At 40.2% G+C, this 26,841-nt stretch overlaps 1 protein-coding gene across 1 annotated transcript in view; it reads left to right on the top strand.

Annotated features, from left to right (window-relative positions):
* Positions 1–26,841, top strand: part of COL1A2 (collagen type I alpha 2 chain) — a gene marked incomplete at its 5' end in the record, with an annotated part of 93,739 nt that overhangs the window by 20,661 nt on the left and 46,237 nt on the right. Inside the window, 3 exons of the mRNA XM_082258888.1 lie at positions 22,123–22,131; positions 24,935–24,970; positions 26,133–26,216. Of these exons, the coding sequence (XP_082115014.1) occupies positions 22,123–22,131; positions 24,935–24,970; positions 26,133–26,216 (129 nt within the window). The remainder of the gene's footprint in view (positions 1–22,122; positions 22,132–24,934; positions 24,971–26,132; positions 26,217–26,841) is intronic.

Here is a 26,841-nt window from a genome sequence, read left to right as displayed (position 1 = left end):
GTCAAGAAGGGCAGCAAAGAAGTAATTTCTCTCCAGGAAAATCATCAGGGACAGACTAATATTCTGCAAAAGGTATAGAGATAGGACTGCTAAGGACTGGGGTAAAGTCATTTTCTCTGGTGAATCCCTATTCCAATTGTTTAGGGCATCTGGAAAAACCTTGTTCAGAGAAGAAAAGGTGAGCGCTGCCATCAGTCCTGTGTCATGCCAACAGTAAAGCATCCTGAGACCATTCATGTGTGGGGTTACTCCTAAGACAAGGGGGGTGGGCTCACTCACAATTTAGCCTAAGAACACAGCCATGAATAAAGAATGGTACAAAAACATTCTCTGAGAGCAACTTCTACCAACCATCCAAGAACAGTTTGGTGATGAACAATTCATTTTCCAGCATGATGGAGCACCTTGCCATAGGGCAAAAGTGATAACTAAGTGGCTTGGGGAACAAAACATCGGAATTTTGGGTCCATGGCAAGGAAACTCCCCAGACCTTAATCCAATTGAGAACTTGTGATCAATCCTCAAGAGGTGGATGAACAAAAAAAAACACAAATTCTGACTCCAAGCATTGATTATGCAAGAATGGGTTGCCATCAGTCAGAATGTGGCCCAGAAGTTGATTGACATCATGCCAGGGTGAATTGCAGAGGTCTTGGAAAAAAAGGGTCAAATATTGACTCTTTGCATAAACTTAATGTAATTGTCAATAAAACCCTTTGACGCTTATAATTATATTTCAGTATACTATAGTAACATCTGACAAAAATATCTAAAAACACTGAAGCAGCAGACTTCGTAAAAATAACATTTGTGTCATTCTCAAAACTTTTGGCTACAGCTGTATTTTCACCAGTTATAATAATGATTGGAGTACCCAGAGGACACACACACACACTAAGAAAATGGAAACTCCATGCCAACACTGTAAGATCTGAACCAAAGACAAAGAGTTATAAGACAAGAGTGGCAACAATACAGCCATCGTGCTGCATTGTGCTTTAGTACAATAAACTATAGAACCAAATATGAATATCTTTATAATTGTGCTACACTTAATATACTCCAACCATTAAACATATATATAAATAATATACATAGGTGCAGTCCTTCTAAATAATAGATGTAAAACAAATGAACAAAATAATACTCAAAAAACAAAAATACAATAAAACGTCCATATTCCCAGGTGTCGTGCAAACGATAAAAGAATCCAAAAAAAGAATGTGCACAGCATTAATCTTCCACCATATGTACATCAGAAGATCCTTCACACACCGCATGTTCACCCTATGTGCACACAAGGTACCTTACCAAAAAACATGTGACCATGTCAAATGATTAGGTCAAACAGCGCTCTAAACGTGCAGCCGCTAAACAATCTTTAATTTATACAGCAGGCTGATGGCGACTTCTATCCAAACCTCACCAGAGGTAGTCCTTTTGTCTATGATCCCGGGCTCTCTCAAATCAATTAAAAAAGATGTACTGCGGCATTTCTTAGTCACAACTAGGGCAGTGATTCCTCGACACTGGAGATTACCAGCTATGCCTTCCCTGGGTCATTGGGTCACTGAAGTGGATCGTATTGGAGACCTGGAGTGTCTGTTGGCTTAGGAAACCATAAAAGAGGAGCAATTCTCCATCACTTGGACTTCATGGTCCATGTTTCGTTACTCAACTGAGTTTGTCATGTGGGCTGAAGGTACACCTGATACAACTATCCCATAGCCGAAATGGAGTGTTCTTTTCTTTCCTCCTCTTTCTTTCTCCATCTTTCCCTATCCTTTCCTCTTACTGTAACTACTTTGTGACTCTGAATTCATTTAGACCACCAGTTTCAAAAAAGCTTCCCCACTACATAACGTCTTACGTGATTTCTCCAGCTTAGCACTTTCTATGTGATTGAGTTTCTCAACACACTGTACGATATCTTAATGTACATCACTGTGCTCACATATTAAACCTGATGTTGATCATAAGCTGCTTCTCTATATCTTTATCAATGTTCTCACACTGTTCTATTTTTTTATTTATTTTCAACAGATCTGTGTAGACCGTTTTATTGTTTGCGGAACATGTTTCTTTCTATAACAATTGCTTGAATTCTGACTTATTATGTAATGTTCCATTTTTGTTATGTCTATTTTTTAATAAAATGAGATTGAACTAAACATGCAGCCTTGAAGCCTCTAAACGATTGTCTAATACACATGTGTCAAATACAAGGCCCGTGGGTCGAATCCAGCCCTCCAGGCCATTTTATGTGGCCTTCACACAGCTTCTGCAGCTGCGGCATCCCCCTCGTTTCTACCCCCACCTTGTCTCAGCAGGTCGGTAGCAGAGAGGAGGAGAGAACTCCTCCGCCAGATCCTGTGCTTCTCCGTGCAACCATGGAGAGGCGTGTCTCTGCCCCGCCCCCTAGCAGAGAGACTCCATACCTTCTTCAGTCCTACTCCAGACCATGCAGTCTGCTTCCCAGCTTTGTCCCCAGCTTCTTCCCAGCAGAAACTCAAGGTAAGGGGGTGAACTGTGACGTAAGGGAGGGTAGGGGACTTTTGACTTCTGATGGTGGTGGTGCTCTAGACATCTGATGGAAGGGGGGTGAGGTGCTCCAGACCAGTGTTCCTCAACCTTTTTTTCAGTCTTGAGGCACCCCATTTTAAAATATAAAAATTATTCTAATAGTTTTACATAATGCAGCAACGTCCACATACATCGGACACGTAGGTCTTCCAAAGCAAATACACTTTTGTAAACTGGTACTGACTAGTATTCCAATGTTTCTCCTCTCCCTTAGTTTTTTTCTATCACTCTGCTTATGAGGCTTCAAAGCTGATGGAGAGAGGCAAGGGAGGGTCAAACAATGATGCTATGTAGGCAGCTAAAACCCTCCTTATCAACTGATGATACCATTGGTCGTTAGGAGGTTGGCAGCTAGAAGGTTGTAATGGTGCACAATGAAAATCTGTGGCTTTGAATAACTACTGGCTTCATCCACCCGCCGCCTTGTATACAACTTATGGGCAATTTTTAGACATTTTGCCAAGGCACCCCTTAAGAAACCTCAAGGCACCCTGTTTGAAAAAGGCTGCTCTAGACATCTAGTCTTACAAATACAATCGGCCCCTTGAAAGCAACCATAATGCTGATACGGCCCGCAATAAAATTGAGTTTGACACCCCTGGTCTAATAGATGACACTCAGTATAACAAAGCCTCAATACCATTCGTTCCTTCGGGAAGCCGCTTCCAGTGTTGGTGTGTGTGGTTACATCTTTCTGAAAGGGACAGTGGCTGAGAAACTGGGACTGTTGTGGAGGGACAAACTTGCATCTGATTAATAATAATTTTGGACCTGGGAATATCTGTAAGTACATAAACATACAGAAAACAAATACCTGGCGCTAGGAATAATAGGTACAACCGCTCCGCTCATGAAATCTTCTTCAGATGCGTGGTCGGGGAGTGACAAAAACAAGCCGCTGAGCTGTGTTTTACCACCACCAAGCTGCCCACCTGAACTGGAAAATTACAGCTGGATGGGGCTGTTCACATGCCACGGGCTCAATTTTTTTTAACTTGGGCTGCAAGCAGTGGGACCTGAAGAAGGAGGCTACACCTCCGAAACGCGTTGTCCGTGGCAACTAACAGAAGCAGTATACCCGAGTGGATCCCTCCACTCCATAGCCCCATAACGCTTGTAGCTTCGGCTGAGGCTGAGACTCACTCGTGTAGCAGTGTAAGACAGCGGACTGGTGTGCAAGCGCACTAGTACAGACACGTAGTGGAGCAGGAAGTAAGGGAGAGCGGGGCCACAGCGGCGGCAGCTGCAAGAGACCGGGGTGAAACTACCTGGAGGGATGGGAGGAGCGAGGAGCTTCTGCTACCATGCCGATATGCCTGTTCAACAAGGATGAGAATGTGAGTGCATTTTAATCGTACTGTTTGTTCCCCAAATAAAGCGATATTGCCCAAGGTCTGCGTGCGCTTCCCTCTATTATAGATTGGAAGCAGCACCGCTTGCCTATAAAGTTCAATAGGGCCTCGCTGCAACTGTGTGCAATGCACATGGTTGCAGCGCAGTAATGTGGCAATAAAGGGTTAAATCGGGCGATGAGGAGGCAATATAACACCTTTTAGCTGCCTGTCAAACGCTTCTGTAAAGCACTGTGACTGGAAGAAGAGAGCCTGAGATGGGTACAGCGGGAATTACTGCAGATCCTAACCTGGAGTGAAGAAAAGGTGCTGCAGCGCACAGGCGCAATCACAGGAAAAACTTGGCTGCGTAGAAGAGTGGTGCAAGAGCTTCAGGACATCTTCTAGACCAGTGGTCTTCAAACTATGGCCCTCTGATTGTTCAGGAACTACAATTCCCATCATAATCCTTGTTCTAGACAATGCTCTCCCAGCAGACCTGAGCCTCCCCATTGCACCAACCAGCTACTTGGGCTCTCTCCTTCCAGTTCTTGCAGCTCTCACAGCTGCATACAATTTTTCACAGTGGTGTTCTTAGAGGAGTGGAACCATTCTCACACTGTAGGATTCTGTTTATGGACTTAAAGTGGTTCTAAAGAAAGAAGTTTTTTTTACCTTAATGCATTCTATGCATTGAGGTAAAAAAAAAATGTTTGAGTGCAGCTGTCCCCCCCTAAGCCCCCCCTTATATTTACCTGAGCCCTATCTCAATTCAGCAATGTGCATGAGAGCAGCGGCTCTCCCGGGTCTCCCTCTCCTCATTGGTTCACACAGCAGCGGTGCTCCTTCTGCTGTCAACCACAGCCAGTGAGCCAATGAGGAGAGGGCAGGTCCGAGCCATGATTTGTGTGTGAATGGACATTGTCTATTCACAGGAGCGTGGCTCAGGAGGGAGCCTGCTCGAGTGCCCCCATAACAAGAGGATTGCTATTGGGGGGCACTCAGCAAGAAGGAGGAGCCAGGACTGCCAGAGGGGGACCTAAAAAGAAGAGGATTGGGGCTTCTTTGTGCAAAACCATTGCACAGTGCAGACAAGTATGACATGTTTGCTTTTGTTTTTTTTTTGTTTTTTCATGTCAACCTTTAGAATCGCTTTAATATTAATTTTATTGTATTTTTTTTTTTTTTCTTTATAACTAGTTTATAACTAGTTGTGCTTGTGAGTTATACTTGTCAAAACACTTTGTAGATATATATATAGATATATATATATCTATATATATATATATATATATATATATACTGTGTGTTTTGTGGTTGCAGTATATTAAGTGTAGTACTGTACAGTTATAACGATATTCATAATTTCAGCTCAGAGTGATACACAAAAAGTGCAAGTGGGCTTCACTTTAGACACATTTTATACATAGATGTTTTCTTTGTTGCACGGACACGTTTTGCTCTAATAAAGAAGCACATATGTCATTGGGTACAATTATTCAGTAGCCACGTCCTGCACATGGTGGGGAATATACCGAAGCGAGGAACGTGTCTGTACAGGTCTGTCTGTCTGGACAGGAATGTATCCCTGGAGGGGGAGTCCTCAGCTTCTATACCTCCCCCTGTCATATAGACAACCATGTCAGTTTGACAAGCTGCTCTCATTAAGACATTCCTGGATTGTGACAAGTTCAACATGCAAGCCTTTGGCACCCATATTGTTGTAGAACTACAAGTACATACACACTATATTACCAATAGTATTGGGACGCCTGCCTTTACATGCACATGAACTTTATTGGCATCCCAGTCTTAGTCCGTAGGGTTCAATATTGAGTTGGCCCACCTTATGCAGCTATAACAGCTTCAACTCTTCTGGGAAGGCTGTCCACAAGGTTTAGGAGTGTCTATGGGAAAGTTTGACCATTCTTCCAAAAGCACATTTGTGAGGTCAGGCGCTGATGTTGAACGAGGGGGCCTGGCTCGCAGTCTCCACTCTAATTCAACCCAAAATTGTTCTATCAGGGTGCAGGCCAGTCAAGTTCCTCCACCCCAAACTCGCTCATCTATGTCTTTATGGACCTTGCTTTGTGCATTGGTGCGCAGTCATGTTGGAACAGGAAGGGACCATCCTCAAACTGTTCCCACAAAGTTGGGAGCATGAAATTGTCCAAAATGTCTTGGTATGCTGACGCCTTAAAGCGGAGTTCCGGCCACAAAATCGACATAATCGATTTTGTGGCCATCCGCTTCCTATTGGTCACCTGAAAAGGAAATGGATAGTTACGATTTTTTTTTTTTACTTACCTTGTTATTGTAGAAAAATATACTCACCTTTCTTCCTTTTCCTCCCTCTATGGCCGCGGCCCGCGCCGTCTCTTCCGGTTTGCGATGACTTCTGGGAGCTGAACGTCATTGCTCCCAGGAATCAATGCGCCAGCACCGGCCCCGCTCGTCACTTCCGGTGCGGCGCCGCATTCCCTGCTAAACAGCTTCTGGGCATGTCCAGAAGCCGTGGAGGAATGCGGCGCCGCACCGGAAGTGACGAGCGGGGCCGGTGCAGGCGCATTCTGGGAGAAGAGGACACGGAAGAGGACGCAGAAGAGGATCGCGCTGTCTTCCACTGCCCACATCCAAGATGGCAACGCTGGAGAAGAAATTTTAAAGGTAAGTATTTCTTCTTGCAGGTAAGTGCAACCCGGGACAGTACAGAGGCTATCCATTGTGGAATTTACTAGCCCTTACTGTCCCGGAGGTATTTTTATTGAAAATGTATTTCCGTGGCCGGAACTCCGCTTTAAGAGTTCCCTTCACTGGAACTAAGGGGCCAAGTCTAACCTGTGAAAATCCACCCCACACCATAATTCCCCCTCCACCAAATGATTTGGACCAGTGCACTTCATATGTCACCTTTGGCTGCTGCCTCAGCAGCTAAAGGGAGTAGGGATTGGGGGTTCAACTGCAGGGTTTTATCACCCTCCAACTTTACATGTGAACGAGCCCTAGGGTGCCGCTGTGGAATGCAGATAAGGGCTCTTCACAAGTGCAGCAGGTGCTGCTATTCCTCTGAAAAGCAACATGAGTGTGTTTGACAAGTGGTGAGGAAGCGATATGTTGCCTCCTCACCACTTAATTTAAACCCATGATTGCCGTGCTATGCATGCAATTGCGACACTATAGTACGGCAATTAGAGGTTTAAATCAGGTGTGAGGACGCCACACTGTACCCGGAAATCTTTGACTTCTCCTATGTTGTTCAGGTAGATCTCCACCTCTATAAAGGATAAATCCAGTCAACTCAACACCTAACTAACGCTAAACCTGCTCTTTGCCACATTCTAAGGAAGCTGTGTGCAGGAGAGGACCGACAACGGCAGTGAAATGAATGGGAAGTGACTTCACCCATAGACTTACTATGAGGGGTCCGTTGTCGAGAACCTCTCCTGCACCGCTGACAGCTCAGCGTGGGACCAAACCGGATCGGGTGTAGAAAAGGTAAGTACAGCGATTTTGCTTTACAAGGTTAGATAGAATATTTTCATTTTTATTAGGTACTTGTATAGCGCTGTAAATTTATGCAGCACTTTACATATACAGTATATTGTACATACACATCAGTCTCTGCCCTCAAGGAGCTTACAATCTAAGGTCCCTAACTCACATACATACATACACAGTAGGGCCAATTTTTTTTTATACAGGATCCAATTAACCTACCAGCATGTCTTTGGAGTGTGGGAGAAAACCGGAGTACCCAGAGGAAACCCACGCAGGCACAGGGAGAACATGCAACTCCAGGCAGGTAGTGTCATGGTTGGGATTTGAACCAGCGACCCTCTTGCTGCTAGGTGAAAGTGCTAACCACTACACCACTGTGCCGCCCCAAAGCTAATAATAGTCTTAGAATGTGGCACAGAGCAGGTTTAGCATTAGTTAAGTGTTGGCTGGACTTATCCTTTAAAGGGTAACTCCACTGTCGTAGGGAAAAAATAGCAAATAAAGAAAAAACAATATAGCGTATACAATTATGGCACAAATCATATTGTAATTGAATGTTATTAAAAATTACCTTTCCTTTTCAATCTGCAGCTGTTGTCATTTTCTGAATTTGCAATGCAATATGGCCGCCTGGAGCTGTTCTGTGCACAGAATGTATACTGACCACACCCCCAGAAACATAATTTCCTGCTTGTGTGATTGGCTTATCAATTTTCCCAGAAGTCTGCACTAAGATACAAGTCAGATTTCTGGCATCCTCTGCAACAAAAATGTCATTTCTGGTGAGATTCTCCCAATAAGAACATGTCTAAAGGGATGCAGACCCAGCAGATTTCCTCATTAGAGCCCTGCAGCTGCCACAGTTGATAGATAATTATGAAACCACTCCCATTTGACCCACTCAGCACAGAGGAACAAACAATGATTTCTTCAGAATAACAAAAGGTAGGAATCTGCAACAAAGTTTGTTATAATCCCTGCAATGTACAGAGATCTCCCAGAGGGGAATGTTTTTTTCTCAACAAAAGTGGAGTTATGCTTTAAGATCCCTGACCTAAAGACTACTAAAACTGGAGAGTGCAAAACCTCAGTTTTTCATGGTAACCAATCAGCTTTTAACTTCAGCTTGTTCAGTTAAGCTTTGACAATAAAACCTGGAAGCTGATTGGTTGCTATGCAGAGCTGCACCAGGTTTTTGCACTCTCCAGTTTTAGTAAATCATAGTTACATAGTTATTTAAATCATCCTTCCCTATGTGTCAGTCTCAGCCCATATTACACACAATAGTCTGCAGACTTTCCCCTTTGTACTCAGTTCTGGTATACTTCTCTCCTGGAAAGTATGACGCATCTGGATAAATGGAGATGGGGGGTGGGGTTGGTCTGGGATGCTGCTGTCTCTCCCTTTAAGATATGCATAGGAAACACATGGATCATTTCTTTTTTTTTTTTCTTTCTTTTTTTTTTTTTTTTTTGAGATATAGACGGGAGGAGATAGAAACGCTTCAAGATGGAAAAAAAAAGAGCAGAAAACTTTCTCCTCCTCCATCCAGTGCTTTCATCAAGACAATAAGGGGTTAAACAATGTAACACATCATCAAGTTGGAAAAGTCTGTCTCAGCAGCCAAATCCTCGCTGCACCACTCCCACCCCCATCATTGCGGTTGGTCCAGAGGAACTTTATGGAATAAAAAAAAGGAATAGAAAAATAGACTGGCTTTTTTCCTTTTTTTTTTTTTTTTTTTTAAGAACTTGGCTTCTTTTCTATATATTCTCTTTCACAAGTCGTTTAAAATCTAAGCTCTATCTGTTTTTTTTTTTTTTTTTTATTCTCTCTTTGTTAATATTCAAATTAAAAATGACATTAGCATCAAAAATCAACATACAGGCATATACCTATCAACAAGACACCCCTGCCCCCACCAAGACGATGGAATAAAAAAAAATAGACTGTTTTTTTTTTTTAAGAACTTGATATTCTCTTTCACAAGTCAATTAAAATCTAAGCTCTATCTGTTTTTTTTTTTTTATTCTCTCTTTGTTAATGTTCAAATTAAAAATTACAAGCATCAAAAATCAAAATAGACTGGCTTTTTTCTTTTTTTCTTTTTTTTAAGAACTTGTCTTCTTTTGTATATATTCTCTTTCACAAGTCGTTTAAAATCTAAGCTCTATCTGTTTTTTTTTTTTTGTTTTTTTTTTTAATTATTCTGTCTTTGTTAATATTCAAATTAAAAATGACATTAGCATCCAAAATCAACATACAGGCATATACCTATCAACAAGACACCCCTGCCCCACCAAGATGATGGAATAAAAAAGGTAACTTGCTTTTTTCATTTTTTTTTTTCATTTTTTTTGAGAACTGGGCTTCTTTTGTATATATTCTCTTTCACAAGTTGTTGAAAGTCTAAGCTCTATCTGTTGTTTTTTTTTTTTTTTTAATTATTCTTTCTTTGTTAACATTTAAATTCCAAATTACAAGCATCAAAAATCAAAATCAACATACAGGTATATACCTATCAACAAGACACCCCTGCCCCCACCAAGACGATGAAATAAAAAAAAAAAATGGCTTTTTTCTTTTTTTTTTTTTTTTTTTAAGAACTTGGCTTCTTTTTTATATATTCTCTTTCACAAGTTGTTGAAAGTCTAAGCTCTATTTGTTGTTTTTTTTTTTTTTTTTTTTTTTTAATTATTCTTTCTTTGTTAATATTTAAATTCCAAATTATAAGCATCAAAAATCAACATACAGGCATATACCTATAAACAAGACACCCCTGCCCCCACCAAGACGATGGAAAATAAAAATAGACTGGCTTTTTTCTTTTTTTAAGAACTTGTCTTCTTTTGTATATATTCTCTTTCACAAGTCGTTTAAAATCTAAGCTCTATCTGTTTTTTTTATTTATTTATTTTAATTATTCTCTCTTTGTTAATATTCAAATTAAAAATTACATTAGCATCAAAAATTAAAATCAACATACAGGTATATACCTATCAACACGACACCCCTGCCCCCACCAAGATGATGGAATAAAAAAATAAACTGGCTTCCTTTTTTTTTTTATTCTTTTTTTTGATAACTGGGCTTCTTTTTTATATATTCTCTTTCACAAGTTGCTGAAATGTATTTTATTTTTTATTTTGGGAATGTTATATAGCAGAAAGTGAAAAATATTGTTTTTTTTTTCAGAATTGTCGCTCTTTTTTTTGTTTATAGCACAAAAAATAAAAATTGCAGAGGTGATCAAATACCACCAAAAGAAAGCTCTATATATGGGAAAAAAAGGACATCAATTTTATTTGGGTACAGCGCCACACGACCGCGCACTTGTCCATTAATATAACGCAGTGCCGAATTGCAAAAAATGGTCCGATCATTAGGAGGGAAAATCTTCCGGTCCAGAAGTGGTTAAAGTTGTTATAAAGGCACAAGATTTTTTTTTTTTTTTTTTATCTTAATGCATTCTATACATATCTCCCAACTTTTTCAGATGGGAACGAGGGACACATATTAGGTAAAGTATGTAGGCATAGGACACACCCCTCTGCCACGCCCCCTTCAAGGAGAATTAAACAAAAAAAATTCCCAAAAGTGCTTTTTTTACCACTACTATTCCTTTATATTGGCTTTTTACTTTTACAAATGCAGCAATTTAGAATTTGGATGAAAGGTTTAGCGCTGGGAAACAGTTTTTAAAAGATAAATAATGCGTTTTATATACAACTATATAGATCAGACCAAAATGAGGGACAAATGAGGAGGAAAGAGGGACAGAGGGACTTTGTTCCAAATCAGGGACAGTTCTTGAAAATCAGGGACAGTTGGGAGCTGTGTCTATGCATGAAGGTAAAAACCTTCTGCAGCCGCCCCCCACCCAATACTTACCTGAGTCCCCTCTCGATTCAGTGATGTCCATGAGAGCCTTGCCACTCCGGGGACTCGCACTCCTGATTGACTTATGGCAGCAGCAAGAGCCATTGGCTCCCGCTGCTGTCAATCACAGCCAGTGAGGCATCAGTTTCGGCCCCTCACCTCTCCCCCTCCCCCCCCCCCACCCTATTATTCAATCCAGCGCTGTGCCTGTCTGCAGCTTTTCTCTCCCCTCACTTCTGGGTCTCACTAGCTTTGCTGGAGCACCAGTAGCCATTGGCACCCAGTGCTGTCAATCAAAGCCAGGGAGCAGGGGGTGGGGCCAAGTCCCGCTGTCTTTGTCATTGGACATAAAGATATACATAAAAAGTACAGTAAAACTGCAGGAAAGGGCACTGGGGGGCATACTAATATGATTTTTTTTTTATTTTGCATTGTATCAGTGTGTTTGGTGTGTTTTTACATTTGAATTTCCCGCCGGTTCCACCCCCCCTGTGAACGTAACGTCGCAGGAGATGGAAGCCGGGGCCCGGAGAGAATCGGGAGGAAGATCCGCCGTGAGACACCGCCGGGACACATCGCTGGATCCCGGTGACAAGGTAAGTAACCTCTCTTACAGGATCCAGCGATGCTTCTGGCGGTACCCCGAGTGTGGCTCGGGGTTACCTCTTTTGGCTCAGAAATTTAACCCCGAGCCACACTCGGAAATACCGCTAAGGAGGTTAAGAAAAAAAGGAAAGTTTACAGCCGCTTAAAGAAAACAAAAATTTTTGCCTAAAATAAAGGTCCAATCAACGTATCATTAAAAACAATATACCCCAAAATAAATGAAAACCCCAAAATACCACTTCTCAAAGCAAAAGCCCACTTTATTAAAGGGAAGTCTTGCAGCAAATAAAAAATGTTTGCTCTTGACGGGACAGCAACTAAAAGTGATGGCATAACCACCAGGGCTTTTTTCAGCTGGAACTTGGTGGAACTCAGTTCCACCACCTCTGGCTCAGGTCCTCTTCTCCATTCTCACCACTATCATTTGTAAAAACACGGGAGTCCAGCTTCTGTATTTACAAGTGACAGCTTGTCTCCCAACGGCTCCCACTGAGTTCAGGATGGGGACATGGGTGATGCAGGTGCCCAGGGTGTAAAGTGGATGCTGACACCCCAACTGGATTATCTCCGTGCAAGTGAGAGAGAGGCAGAGCCACCTACAGTGAGCAGGGAGGTACTAGAGCCAGCTGGGTGATTCAGCTTAATAAAGCAAAAAAAGTAAGACATGTTGAAGATGGTGGAGCGTTTTTTAAGAGGGGGGAGAAGATAGAGGCAGTGAAGGGAGAGTTGCATGCGGAGGTCAGACCTAAAGAGGGGTGAAAGTGAGATGTTGATAGGGGATGCAGAGGAAAGCAGCTGTTGAAGAAGGTTGAAATCTGCACTCTGTGTGCAGTACACCCCTGAACTCTGCACTCTGTATGCAGCACACTCCTAAACTCTGCACCCTGTATGCAGCACACTCCTAAATTCTGCACTCTGTAAGCAGCACACTCCTAAACTCTGCACTCTGTATGCAGCACACTCCTAAACTCTGCACTCTGTATGCAGCACACTCCAAAATTCTGCACTCTGTATGCAGCACACTCCTAAATTCTGCACTCTGTAAGCAGCACACTCCTAAACTCTGCACCCTGTATGCAGCGCACTCCTAAATTCTGCACCCTGTAAGCATCACACTCCTAAACTCGGCACTCTGTATGCAGCACACTCCTAAACTCTGCACTCTGTATGCAACACACTCCTAAACTCTGCACTCTGTATGCAGCACACTCCTCCTAAATTCTGCACTCTGTAAGCAGCACACTCCTAAACTCTGCACTCTGTATGCCGCACACTCCTAAACTCTGCACTCTGTATGCAGCACACTCCTAAACTCTGCACTCTGTATGCAGCACAACCCTAAACTCTGCACTCTGTGAGCAGCACACTCCTAAACTCTGCACTCTGTATGCAGCACACTCCTAAACTCTGCACTCTGTAAGCAGCACACTCCTAAACTCTGCACTCTGTATGCAGCACACTCCTAAATTCTGCACTCTGTAAGCAGCACACTCCCGAACTCTGCACTCTGTATGCAGCACACTCCTAAACTCTGCACTCTGTAAGCAGCACACTCCTAAACTCTGCACTCTGTATGCAGCACAACCCTAAACTCTGCACTCTGTATACAGCACAACCCTAAAATCTGCACTCTGTATGCAACACACTCCTGAAATCTGCACTTTGTGTGTGACCCCCCCCAAAAAGAAAAACACCTTGCACTCTGTACGAAATGCAATGCTGCCATTTACTGCCCCTTAGAGGCCCTCTCACTGTTAGTGAAATTTGATCACACTCACTATCTGGTGCAGATTGAAATGTGTGTGCGTGTGTGCGTGTGTGTGTGGGGGGGGGGGGGGCATCGTGGACAATGTCCAACAAGCTAGCAATCGGAATTACAGTACAGTTTCCTAACTGCCCCTAATCTCTCCTATGCACTTTGCCAGGTATCCCTATACTTTCCCTACAGCAGCTTCCAATACACTGACTCTATGGCTGCTCTGTGCTCCCTCTTTTCGGGCTCATTCACATTAGCAGTTGAAGGGCTGAAAAAACCCAAAGTTGCACTATGTTTTTGGCTGAGAGCAACCTATTTAAGTTATTGGGGCCATTCTGCAAGCGCCCCACAACTGTGTGCAATGCATGGTGTTGTGACACACTAGTCCAGGGTTCAAACGACTATTGCAGGCAGAGGGGAGACAATACAACACCTCCTCACCACCTGTCAAATGCTCTCCTAATTTACCAATATCTCAGATCTCGAACCTGTAGAATTCACCTCAAACCCAAGGTAGCGGTGAACCCCAACCGCATCTCTTTTCAGGAGATCACGTGGGAAACCTGTAGTATTAGCGGAGGAGTCTCAGGTTGCCCAGGGCTAAAATATATTAGTGTAGCATTTCTTAACAGAGTCATGCCTTTCCATGGTGCAAGCGGGCTGGCAGAGGACTCTGATGTGAAAGTGGGGGTGCTGAGGACTCTGATATTGGGAGGGACTTAGCACTATAATGTAAAAGGGGGGAGAGCTGAGGACTCTGATATTGGGAGGGACTTAGCACTTTAATGTAAAAGGGGGGGATGGGAGCTGAGGACTCTGATGTAAAAGGGGGGGGGGGACTGAGAAATCTGAAGTAGAAGAAGGGGAGTGAGGACTTTGAAGTAAAAAGGGGGGGGGGCTGAGGACTCTGATGTAAAAGGGAGGGAATGAGCAGTGTGATATAGAAGAAGGGAACTGAGGACTTTGATGTAAAAGGGGTGGGGGGGAGCTGAGGACTCTGATGTGAAGAGGGGCTGTGGACTCTGATATGTAAGGAAGGGACTGAGAAGTCTGATGTAGAAGAAGGGGACTGAGGTCTTTGATGTAATGGGGGGGGGGGGGATTGAGGACTCTAATGTGAAAGGAAGAGAAGGGTATTGTGCCATAGATGAAGGGGACTGAGGACTTTGTTGTAAAAGGGGGGGGGCTGAAGACTTTGATGTGAAGAGGGGTTAGGGGCTGTGGACCCTGATATGTAAGATAGGGATTGAGAAGTCTGATATAGAAGAAGGGGACTGAGGACTTTGATGTAAAGGGGAGGGGGGCTGAGGACTCTAATGTAAATGGGGGGTTGGGGGGCTGAGGGCTCTGATAAGTAAGAAAGGGACTGAGAAGTCTGATGTAGAAGAAGGGGACTGAGGACTTTAATGTAGAGGGGAGGGGGGGAGCTGAGGACTCTGATGTAGAAAAAGGAGACTGAGGACTTTAATGTAGAGGGGGGGTTGGGGGGCTGAGGGCTCTCATAAGTAAGAAAGGGACTGAGAAGTCTGATGTAGAAGAAGGGGACTGAGGACTTTAATGTTGGAGGGGGGGAGCTGAGGACTCTGATGTAGAAGAAGGGGACTGAGGACTTAAATGTAGAGGGGGGGTTGGGGGGCTGAGGGCTCTGATAAGTAAGAAAGAGACTGAGAAGTCTGATGTAGAAGAAGGGGACTGAGGACTTTAATGTAGGAGGGGGGGGAGCTGAGGACTCTGATGTAGAAGAAGGGGACTGAGGACTTTAATGTAAAAAGGGGGGGCTGCGGACTCTGATAAGTAAGAAAGGGACTGAGAAGTCTGATGTAGAAGAAGAGGACTGAGGACTTTAATGTAGAGGGGGGGGGAGAGCTGAGGACTCTGATGTAGAAAAAGGAGACTGAGGACTTTAATGTAGAGGGGGGGTTGGGGGGCTGAGGGCTCTGATAAGTAAGAAAGGGACTGAGAAGTCTGATGTAGAAGAAGGGGACTGAGGACTTTAATGTAGGAGGGGGGGAGCTGAGGACTCTGATGTAGAAGAAGGGGACTGAGGACTTTAATGTAAAAAGGGGGGGGGCTGCGGACTCTGATAAGTAAGAAAGGGACTGAGAAGTTTGATGAAGAAGAAGTGGATTGAGGACTTTAATGTAAAGGGGTGGGGGGGGGGGGCTGAGGACTCTGATGTAGAAGAAGGGCACTAAGGACTTTAATGTAAAATGGGGGGGGGGGACTGAGGACTCTGATGTGGAAGAAGGGGATTGCGGACTTTAATGTAAAAGTTGGGGGGGGGGGAATAAGGACTCTGATGTGAAAGGGGGACATCTGATGTGACTCAAGGACCCAAAAAAATGTTGAGAAACGGAGAATTAGAGAATATTGAGCTATATATTGTAGAAAGGAGTGGTGAAAATAATGACTTTCTTGCTGAAATGTATCTGACACTGGCCACATGATATAATAGGTTTTCAACTGTAATTTTTAAAATAAAAATTGTATTTTTTTGCATAAAAATGATACATACCGATATTAATCAGAAACAATTGAACAAGCATACTATACACATTATGAAAAAAAACACGATTCAAAAAGCAGTGCCATATATGTGATCAAAAAATGGATCCAACCCAAAAATGTTTCACTGTAAAGTAATACGTGTCATCCCATCCAGTACAGAATCAACAACGCAAGAGGTTAACCCCCCCCCCCCTCATCCCAACATTGTGGGTGGGGCCATGCAAATCATTCTGTTATATCTTATATCCTACAGCCTCAATAGGAACAAAAATGAAATTTGATTTCACTCTTTTGCAAATTTGCTCCTAAAATTATTTTATTTTTTCAGAAAAAAAAGAAAAAAACCTAGACCTGTCTTGATTCAATCAGACAGAAATCCATGCAGCCTCAATTTATTTAAATGTTATTTAGATATTGCTATTGTTCATTTACATCATGTACTAGGTGAGGTAAGTAGACACTGGGGCTAAAATAAGTAAGTGGAGCTTTAGAACCTAGTGTATCTAAATCCCGGAATAAAAACTGCAGTATCTAAGTACTGCAGAAGTGCAGATTACTGGTCCTTAGATGTGGTGGCTGCATTAGTTTTCTTTTATTACACTTTTTTTTTTTTCATTTTTATTTTAACCTGGTAATCCTACCATTAAATCACTTCTATTCCTAGGGTGACAACCTAACTGAGCAGCAATTATACCTTGAGACAGAGAGTGTATTAGGACTACATAACACCTTCCTCTCCTTTCCATAACAAGAGGAGGTGTTTTGTAGTCCACAAAGATAGCATAGCAGGGAACAATGCAAACTGGTTAAAGTTCAGAGATAGAGAACACAGAAAGTTATCAGCTCACAAGATTTGTTGAACAGATATAGGTAAATGATATGTATATACAGTATATGTATATATATATATATATATATATATATATATATATATATATATATATATATATATATAAATAAAGCATTTAACATTTTTAAAATTATTTTACTTTTTTATTTGACATATGTATATATATATATATATATATAAAATTTATATTTTTATATGCTCCCCTTTGATTTATTAACTGTACAATTGAAAGTGTTTATATAAATATATATATATATATATATATATATATATATATATATATATATATATAAACACTTTCAATTGTATAGTTAATAAATCAAAGGGGAGCATATATAATAATATTAATTATTAATTAATTAATGTCAAATAAAAAAGTAAAATCATTTTAAAAATGTTAAATGCTTTATTTAAACGAGCAAAGGGGACCAAAAAGAATATATAATCATACAAAATAAAAATGTATATATATTAATAATGTCATATAAAAAAATTTTTTTAAAGTTTCATTGGTATTTTTACCAGACTAAAAGCCAGCAGATTAGAAAAATGTATTTTTAGAGTTTACTTACACATTAAAGTTAACTTTTAAGTTATTATAAAGTTGACTTTTAAGATATTAAGTTATTAAAGTTAATAAAAGAGGAACTCTCTGTTTTTCTAAAACTAACAAAAGTGGATATTAAAATCTAAGATGGTTGGAACTTGTAGTTCAATATCAGCCGGATAATTATCACAATCAGGAAATTGAGGAAATCTCTAGGTAAGCAACCTTAAAAAAACTGATGTATCTAAATGCACAGAGGACTGCTTGGACTTGTAGTGCCCCTACAGGAACTATGAACCTAAACCTTGACATAGGGTACGTTAGATATTGTAAATCCAGTAGCTTATAGTCAATTCAGGACTTTCCACAAAAAGGAGAATCACATGGAGAGAACAATGGTGAGCAGGCACAAATGGTCAAGATGGACCTTCTATGGTCCAGCACCTGGACGGTTCCATCCCCAGCACCCTCTCCACCTGCATGCCACCAGTAGACACATCAGCATCTTTTCATTGGTTCTGGAGAGGCATCCTACCCCCAAAATAAATCCAGCTTTTCTTTTTTAAAACCAACAACTGTCCACGTCCTCAAAGAGAATGGAACTAATTTAACAACAGTGCCTTCGTCACCACCTCTCCTTTGTTGCCAAAAGTGGTGGGGCAGGCAGGAGAAGGGAGCAGCACATGACCTGCTCACTATTAGATCCCACTCCTCATTGGTCTACAGTTCTTTGATGACACTCTACAGAGGGAACCTCCTGCTGTATAAGAGGGAAGGACCAGGCATTATTATTTTAGCATCAAGGCAGCAGGTTTCTGCTAAGAAGGAGACATTGAAACCAACACTGTATGCCAGCAATCCATAGGAGTTAATATCACCCCGGCTCTGTACACAAGGAGTCTGCATGACTAGACACTAGCCATGCTCAGCTTTGTGGATTTACGGAATTTGCTGCTGCTTGCAGTAACGTTATACCTAGTAACATGTCAAGGTCAGTGCTTATTCCACATTTTCATTTTTTTTTTTAACTCTTTTTTTTATTGCGCAAACTTGCGCTTAGTCCTGTCTCAGCATGCATGGTGTTTCTTTCTTCTTCTTTCTTTTGTCTCCCCCCTAATAGCTGCATTCTGCTCCTTGCTCTTAATGGTTAATTGAAAACACTAACCAGATGTTTTCTGTAACCAGTCATCATGGCAAGAAGCCAAGAATGCACTTTAAATCATTTTCATGACCTATGCTTGGGTAGGCTTTTTTTTCCTTCAATAAGGAATAAAAGTTTGCTCTGGATAGTCCTTTGCTAACGTGGCTTCAAGTTATTCTTGAAAAGGTTTTAAGGATGCCAAAGACAAAAGTTTTTCTGGCACATCTGGGAGACAAGGGCGTTGTATTGCATTGTCTAGGCATTTGCAGCTGCATGATGATCGCCATCTTGTGGCTGTTTTATGTCAGTGCAGAGGACCTCAAACCAGCATGGATCAAACTAGAAATACATGTTTTCCAAAGTTTTTTTTTTTTTTAAGTACTAAAAGTTTTAATTGCTTTTGGGAAGAGCTTGAGAAATGATTTCATCTGGGATTTTGTAAGGGAAGTAGGAAAATATGAATCGTAAGGGATATTTGGGGGAAAGATTTGAGTTAACAGCTTATATAGCCTGTGGGGTTGATTTATTAAAACTAGAGAGTGCAAAATCTGGTGCAGCTCTGCATAGAAACCAATCAGCTTCCAGGTTTTTTTTTTTTTTTTTTAGGTCAAAGCTTAATTGAACAAGCTGAAGTTAAAAGCTGATTGGCTACCATGATCAGCTACACCAGATTCTCTGTATTAAGTCTTAGTAAATCAAGCCCTGTATGAAAAAAAACGATACGAGAAGTCGAGTAGAGCTGACAAGCAATATTCTAATTCTAAAATTATTCAAGACAACTTTGGAGTGTAGATAAAACTTACAGGTTCCACCTCTTACAAAGCTGGCCCAAAAAATCTGCTGGATATGCCATTTTTTTTTTTTTTTGGCAAATTTGAGGTTTTTCCATTAGCTCCCAACCACAGCAATCTTCCACCCACTCTTTTATTAGTTTCCAAGTTTTAAACAATCAAATATAGCATGGGAATTATATTTAACATTTGGCCAATTGAAACTACCAAGGAAACCCTCAAAAAGGTCAGATTTCTAAAATGAAGTTCCAAAATTGGCAACAAAGGTACCAAGAATATGGAAATCTGGAATTTGATTTCTAGGGACACATTGGGGGTTGATTTACTAAAACTAGAGAGTGTAACATTGGGTGCAGGTCTGCATAGAAACCAATCAGCTTCCATTTTTTTTATTTTACATTTTTTTTGTTAAAGCTTAATTGAAGCTGGAGTTAGAAGCTGATTGGCTACCATGCACAGCTGCACGAGAGAGAGTGAGAGAGCGAGAGAGAGAGAGAGAGAGCGAGAGAGAGAGCGAGAGAGAGAGAGCGAGAGAGTGAGAGAGCGAGAGAGACAGAGAGATGGTTTTTGATATACTGTTGTGTTGCCACGTTTTATTGCTGTTAGAAATGTTTAAGCTGCTGGACCACCAGCATGCCATCGGCCTCTTTTCCAGCACATTTTCCAGTATCTCCTGCCAGAAATTTGAAGCCAGAGCATGCTTGGACCTTTAGTTCTCCAGCAGCTTAAGGGCTAAGGGCTGTCAAAGCATAAACAGGCAAAGAAAGGGTGAATGAACATGACTTCTGAATTTTCCCACAGCTGCCTCCAGGCATCCCCATGTACAGACTGGTTCCCTAAGGAATGCAGTTGCATGTTAGAGAAATGGATGATTGCCCCCTCTGGTGGACATTTCAAGTCATAAGTCCAATAATGCAGATCATTAGAAAATATACCAATTTTAATACATATTTGGAGAGAGAAATGCAGCTAGGCATAAGTTATTTCATGTGAGTTTATTTATAAAGTCTGTGACAGTCACTGAATAAAACAGATAGTGTAGGCATCAGGTATGTATAAGCCTCAAAAGTTATAATATATAATTCTTGCTTAATATGATTTATTACTTGCATAGGGTAGATAAAAGCATGAGCAATTACTTAGAGATTAAAAGAAAAATTGCAATCAGGTGCTCATTAAATACACACCAAGAAAAGTTTACTATTTTTTCCACATCTGCATTACAAACAAATCCACATTTTATTATTATTTTATTATTATTTTATAATTATTTATTTATTATTATGTATTATTTTTATTTTAATCAGTTAACAGAAAGCTAATAAGATTTTTAATTAAAAGGGAAAAGGTCAGTGCTGTGACATAGGACGGCCAATCCTAGGCCAGTTCTCAGCAGCCTAGAACAGGTGGGCAAATTAAATCTGATTTCTGATTGGATACTGTGGATTAGTGAATACCCCCACACCAACCCCACTACCACCACCTTTTGCACCATGATATTGAACCAGTAGGTCTTCTGTAGCAAGATGAAGGGGTCAAATGTCGGTGGCCTTTCTAGCTCTAAATGACTATTACTATATCATGTATGTACTAATTATATCATGATCAATAACAACGTTGTTAATTTTATTATATTGTACAATTTTATATAATTAGATTTTAATTAGATTTTATCATTTGAGGTGTATATATATAAATATACATACATACACACACACATATATATATATATATATTTGTTTATTTATTTATTTATATTTTATAATTTAATCATACATTTTATTTTTTTCATTTTTAAAATTGTTTTAATGTTTTTTTTTTACCATTTAGGACAGTGATGTATGAGCTCTAAAAAAAAAAAAACAGAAAAATAATAAGAATTGAGTGACTTTATTATGCTTTAAATTGCTTTTATTACATTATATCTTAATATGGTTTTCTTATTTTTTTTCTCTCCTTCTCTATGTTTCTCATGAACAGAGGTCAGTATATTATTTTTTTTTCCTCTTTTTTCCAACACTTGTATATTTTATCTTAGAATAAATAATAGGAAGTCTATTTGAAGCCTTAATAGAGTTGCTTGTATGGATGACCTTCATTTTGGCTTTTCTGAGCCCACCCAGACTTCCTGAGTGGGCAGGTTTTACCGGTGGGCTCCCCTCATATAGGGGGGCAAACATGGCACAGTGCAATGAGCCCAGTGACAGATCTGGGGATAGAGCTAAAATTCTCACCCTCTGGATTTAAGCAAGTGGACTTTGCACTTTATTTCAACAACTTTCAAAACTTTGTATCATTGGTTGGATCTAAGCAGATATGGATACAAAGTTGCAATCCAATGGATATTCATTACTCCAGCATTGGCACCTTGACTTTGCCTACCAAAAATTTCACTTTGGATTTATTGAAACAATATCTTTGCTACTGACCTCTTCTTTTTTGCCATGGAAGTAATTGGTCAGTACTTAAAATGTAAGAAAGAAAAATGTTCTATAAGAGTATTGTTAAGATTAATAATTATTAATTCATCTATTATTATTAATTATCATTTTGAAGTGTTATTAAGACTGGGACCTTTGATGCCTTTACTTATTTTCTTTTTTTCTTTTTTCTCTTTCTTTTTGACTTCTAGGACGGAAGGGTAAGAATTGTATTGTGTTTTGTAGCTGCGGGATTTAATACCCCAAATGTATTAGTTATTTTAGACAATATAATGGAATGTTTCAGGCGTTTTGGATGAGTTGTGGTTATAAGGGGGGGGGGGGGGTTGGGAATGTGTTTGCCTGGGGTGACAGGTGTGGGTGCAGGTCCAGGCAGCTCCAGTTATGGTGCCTAAGGCTATTAGAAAGCAGGTGACTCTACTTCATAGATGTCCATCAACAATCACTTGGACTTGTCATGGAATGTTACCTTACAACAAACCAGCACTGGGAGAAATAGGAAGGCTAACACTGCTGGCTTCCTTTTGCAAATGCTTTTGCTGACTGGCTGCCTCTGGGTTCAATACTTTCGAAGCCACTGACCCTGAGCAAGCATGCAGCAAATATAGTCAGAAGAAATGCAGAACTCTATGGGGTTGGTTTACTAAAGGCAAATATGCTGTTGACTTTGAAAGGGACTTTTCTCTTAACTAAAGCTGGCCATACATTATACAATTTTCTCATTTCAACTTCCTTTAGATTTACCTTCAACTATGTAGTGCAATGGCCTGCCTGATAGCATCCAAATGGAAAGTGTTTAGGTTTGACCTCCTTTATATGGTGTTGGTAAATCTAAAGGAAATTGAAATGAGAAAATCGTATAATGTATGGTCAGCCTTTGTGTGTAGGGCACAGCTCTGCTCAGCTCCATCATCCAATTATGTTCAAGCAAAAATACATTGTTTCTTATTCTCCATGCACGTGCTTGGATATTTTTTTGCAAAGTGAATTTTCATCTCATCCACTAAGCTAAGGGAAAATTCCCTTTAAAATTGAACGTTACCTTGCAAAGTAAACAGCCTGCTTGCCTTTGCTAAATCAAACGAATTGTCTGTATAGGTGTTCCAGGTCAGAGTATTGAGGCCATTGGAGAGCATAGCAGCCAGGCCGCTAGCATTTTTGGAAGGAGGTCAGCCTCCATATTTCCCTAAGCAGGTTTCCTTTCTTATTTTTTGTTTTGTTAGTCATTGCTGACTGTTGGAAAGTATATCATAGAAAGACTTAGGGTTCCAAAAACATGAGCCTTAATGATATCAAATGTGGTTATAGTTCAATATGCTATTGCTTCATTTGCAACACATATTTGCAACAACTGCTTAATAATGTATAACATCATCTTAAAATATAGGATTATTTGAATTTGTGTATATATATATATATATATATATATATATATATATATATATGTGTGTGTGTGTGTGTGTGTGTATATATATATACACACAAATTCAAATAATCCTATTATTTTAAAATGTTATACATTATTAAGCAGTTGTTGCAAATATGTGTTGCAAATGAAGCAATAGCATATTGAACTATAACCTCAGTTGATATTATTAAGGCTCATGTTTTTGGAACCCTAAGTCTTTATAGATATATAGATATATATATATAGATATAGATATATATATATATATATATATATATATATGCATGTGTGTCAAATCTACATGCAAGGGCTGCTTGAATTTAAACTCAGCACAAGACTTGATCATGTGTGTGGATGGCCCTTTAAACATAGTAATGTGGTACGGTGGATCACATGCAGTCAATGATGTCACAATGTTGGGGTTTAGCTACACATGAAATTTTTATTTGCTAAGCAGCATGAAATTAACCCCTTGCCGATAGCTTTCTCCTTTGCCAACGTTACCATGAGTCCTTCTCCTACTCTTCCAATAAAAATTTCATGTGTAGTTTGGCCCTTTAAATAACTGTTCACCAGGACAGTGTGACGCCCCCTGGAGGTTACAACTTCCAGGGTACCCATAGATCCTACCAGTCTATTTAAGCTTGATAGAACTTGTATTTCATCAACCAATAGATAGACACCAAAGATGAGCTTCACACTAAGTTTTAAGCTTCATAGTGTCACAAGATTAAAAATATCTTGACATTTGCCTTAGCTAAACCTCATTTAGCGCCGTGCTAATACGGAAATTAAAATCATGGGGGGCAGCCTAGACGTAAAATGCCATCATCGGACCTCATCCAGTCTTGTGTTGTTGGCTTGGTTTAAATTAAGCAGCTCAGGATGGCAATTCCTATAGTCCCTATTCAATTATGCAAAAAGTTTGGTAGAAAGTGTATTACCCAAAACAACCAATCAAAAATCATATTACACCATTCCAAATGTACACACGTTGAATTTGGTTGGTTGCTGAGGGTGAATGTCTTTAACCCATCAGCACTGTTGCTTACACTTTTTGCCTTTGAATAAACCAAATGGGGCATTGACCCATCTTGGGTTTTGCAGCTAGCTACAGAAATTTGATGAGGATGTGGAAAATTGAAATGTATGTATACAAGTTTGATGTGTGCTTTGTAATATGTAAAATCTGCAGTTTATAGACAGTATTGACAGGTCTGTGTTTGGCCAAGACATGGGCTTCTCAGCTGAAATTATGTGGACCTCAGGGGCAGTTACTGACAGTCCTGGGGGGTTATGAGCTTGTTGAACAGTTAAGAGTTTTATGAAGTTAGATTCTTATAGAAATGATTGCTGTGGGTGGTTTTTGTGATTCAAAACTGAGTAAGTGGTTTGGAAAGTATGCATGTAATGGGCTTCTGCCAATACCTTGGGCAGTGAGGGGTAGAGGGCAACTTGCACACCCTAGTTGGTGTTTATCTGTTATAAATGGGCACATAAAGTGATTACAATGAGAAGCTGAGATGTAGGCGGGTGTGACAGCTCTGTGTTATGTCTGAGTTGTGTACGCCCACTAAGCATTTCCTTATCTGCAGGGTCCCAGAGGAGATAAGGGACCACCAGGAGAACAGGTAAGAACAAATAAACTTTTCCTAATGTCTCTATATCATGAATGATCTACATTAGAAAGCCATTGTAATGAAAATATAGAATGTTTGGGATATTTATATTCTTATTTTTACTATTTATGTTTTTTTTTTTTACAAAAATTATCTCTATCGATATACTGTAAATAAATGATACAATAGTAGAGAGAGACAAAAAAGACAAAGGAGGAAAGAGACAAGGACCTTTTTGTAATATATGAATACAAATAGGTTCATTATAAGCGGGTTTGTTCATTTTTGAATTATTTGGCAATTTTTACACCAGATGAAATATATATATTTATATTTATGTATATATATATGTATGTTTTTTTTTTTCAATGTGCAATATTTATTTGCTGCTGAAGCAAGAAGGGCAATAGAAATAGTATGTAATTGATAGTTGCTGTGTCGATATGCACACCGCTCAAGGTGAATGGCTCACCAAAGGCTTCACTGCATAATCCTCAAGTGCCATTCAGGCTCATTGCACTCCAGCAAATCATTCAAAAAAAAAAAGACAATGAATAATTGCACTCTGGGCAAAGCCTGGAGTATAGTGAGTCATTTTCTTTTTTCATTTCTTTACTGTGTTCTATTGTTGGGTTTCCACCTGAAAGAATACTGGCAATGGATCCACAAGATCCCCAAGTGTTCTATTTTAACTTTTTCAAGCTGAAAGGAAAAATAATCTTAAAATTTGACTGATGTTGAGTTTGAGGATCTACATAATGTCACCAAAAATTTCGAATATATTTTATACAAATGAAAACCAACAAATTTTATCAATTTTGGAAATCATGTGCAAAACTGTTTAGAGGAAAAGCTGTCTTTGCTGCCTAAAATACCAATTCAGGTTCTAAATGTTATGTGATATAAACAAAAGGGATAATTGTAGAGACATGGCATCTCTTCTTCAAACACTGTTATGGATGATGCTTACAGGACACATGGCAGGCATAGGTAGTAGCCCAAAAGCCCAAAAAATTCCGATAGGATTGCAGCTTTTACTTGTCCAATGACACGTAACTGTTGCAAGCTTATCTCTGATTGGGTAATATGTCAAAGCTGATAGTGGTAATGTGTATATTATTAAATAGACTCAAGTCATGCTCTTTAGATGATTGTTTCAATCTGCCATTTTTAGGGACCCCCAGGAAGACCAGGCAGAGATGGTGAAGATGGACTACCCGGACTCCCTGGACCCCCTGGACCCCCTGGACTCGGTGGAGTAAGTCTAATAATACTTTTAACTTTACACTTATCAGTGATCGCCATAATATGGAGACTAATATTCATGCTTATGTTACTAACAGCAAATTACTGACAATTTCCTATTGCTGTCACAATTTCTGAATGGTACATTATCATGCCTTTTTTCCTTTGGAGTCATATGACCTGGTAATCCTGTCATCGGTGATCCAAGCCCATAATAGACTGGAAACCAGCACATGGTGTTCTTTCCTTGAGTTAAAAGAAAGCAGAGTCACACCTATTAGTGATAATATAAACACCTTTTAGTTAATATATATTTTTTGTTATTTTAATTTTAGTGGAGATTTTCGGTGCTGTGATTGTGAATACCTGTGTACAAAAAAGTGAACCGTGAAATCACAGCACACAGAAAGTGCACTCCCCTGAAGCACAAGGGTGCTGAGGGGGGCAAGAAACTCTAGTCCTCCTGGTTAAAACCAGGTGAACTCCAGTCCTTAGGAACCTGCTGAAGCTGGTCCACCGTGTGCTAGGTGAGGGCTATCCCAAAAAGAAACCCATGAAGGCCACAAACCCTCCCTTCAACTTCAGGGTAGGCCTAGATAAACCTGCACCCTCCATCTTCTGTGGAGTGAAAAAAAACA

Source organism: Pelophylax lessonae (genome assembly GCF_965119305.1).
Source record: "Pelophylax lessonae genome assembly, chromosome: 5".
Classification (NCBI taxonomy): Eukaryota; Metazoa; Chordata; class Amphibia; order Anura; family Ranidae; genus Pelophylax; species Pelophylax lessonae.
The sequence above is the reverse complement of the archived record's forward strand: the minus strand, read 5'-3'. Positions and strand labels throughout refer to the sequence as shown.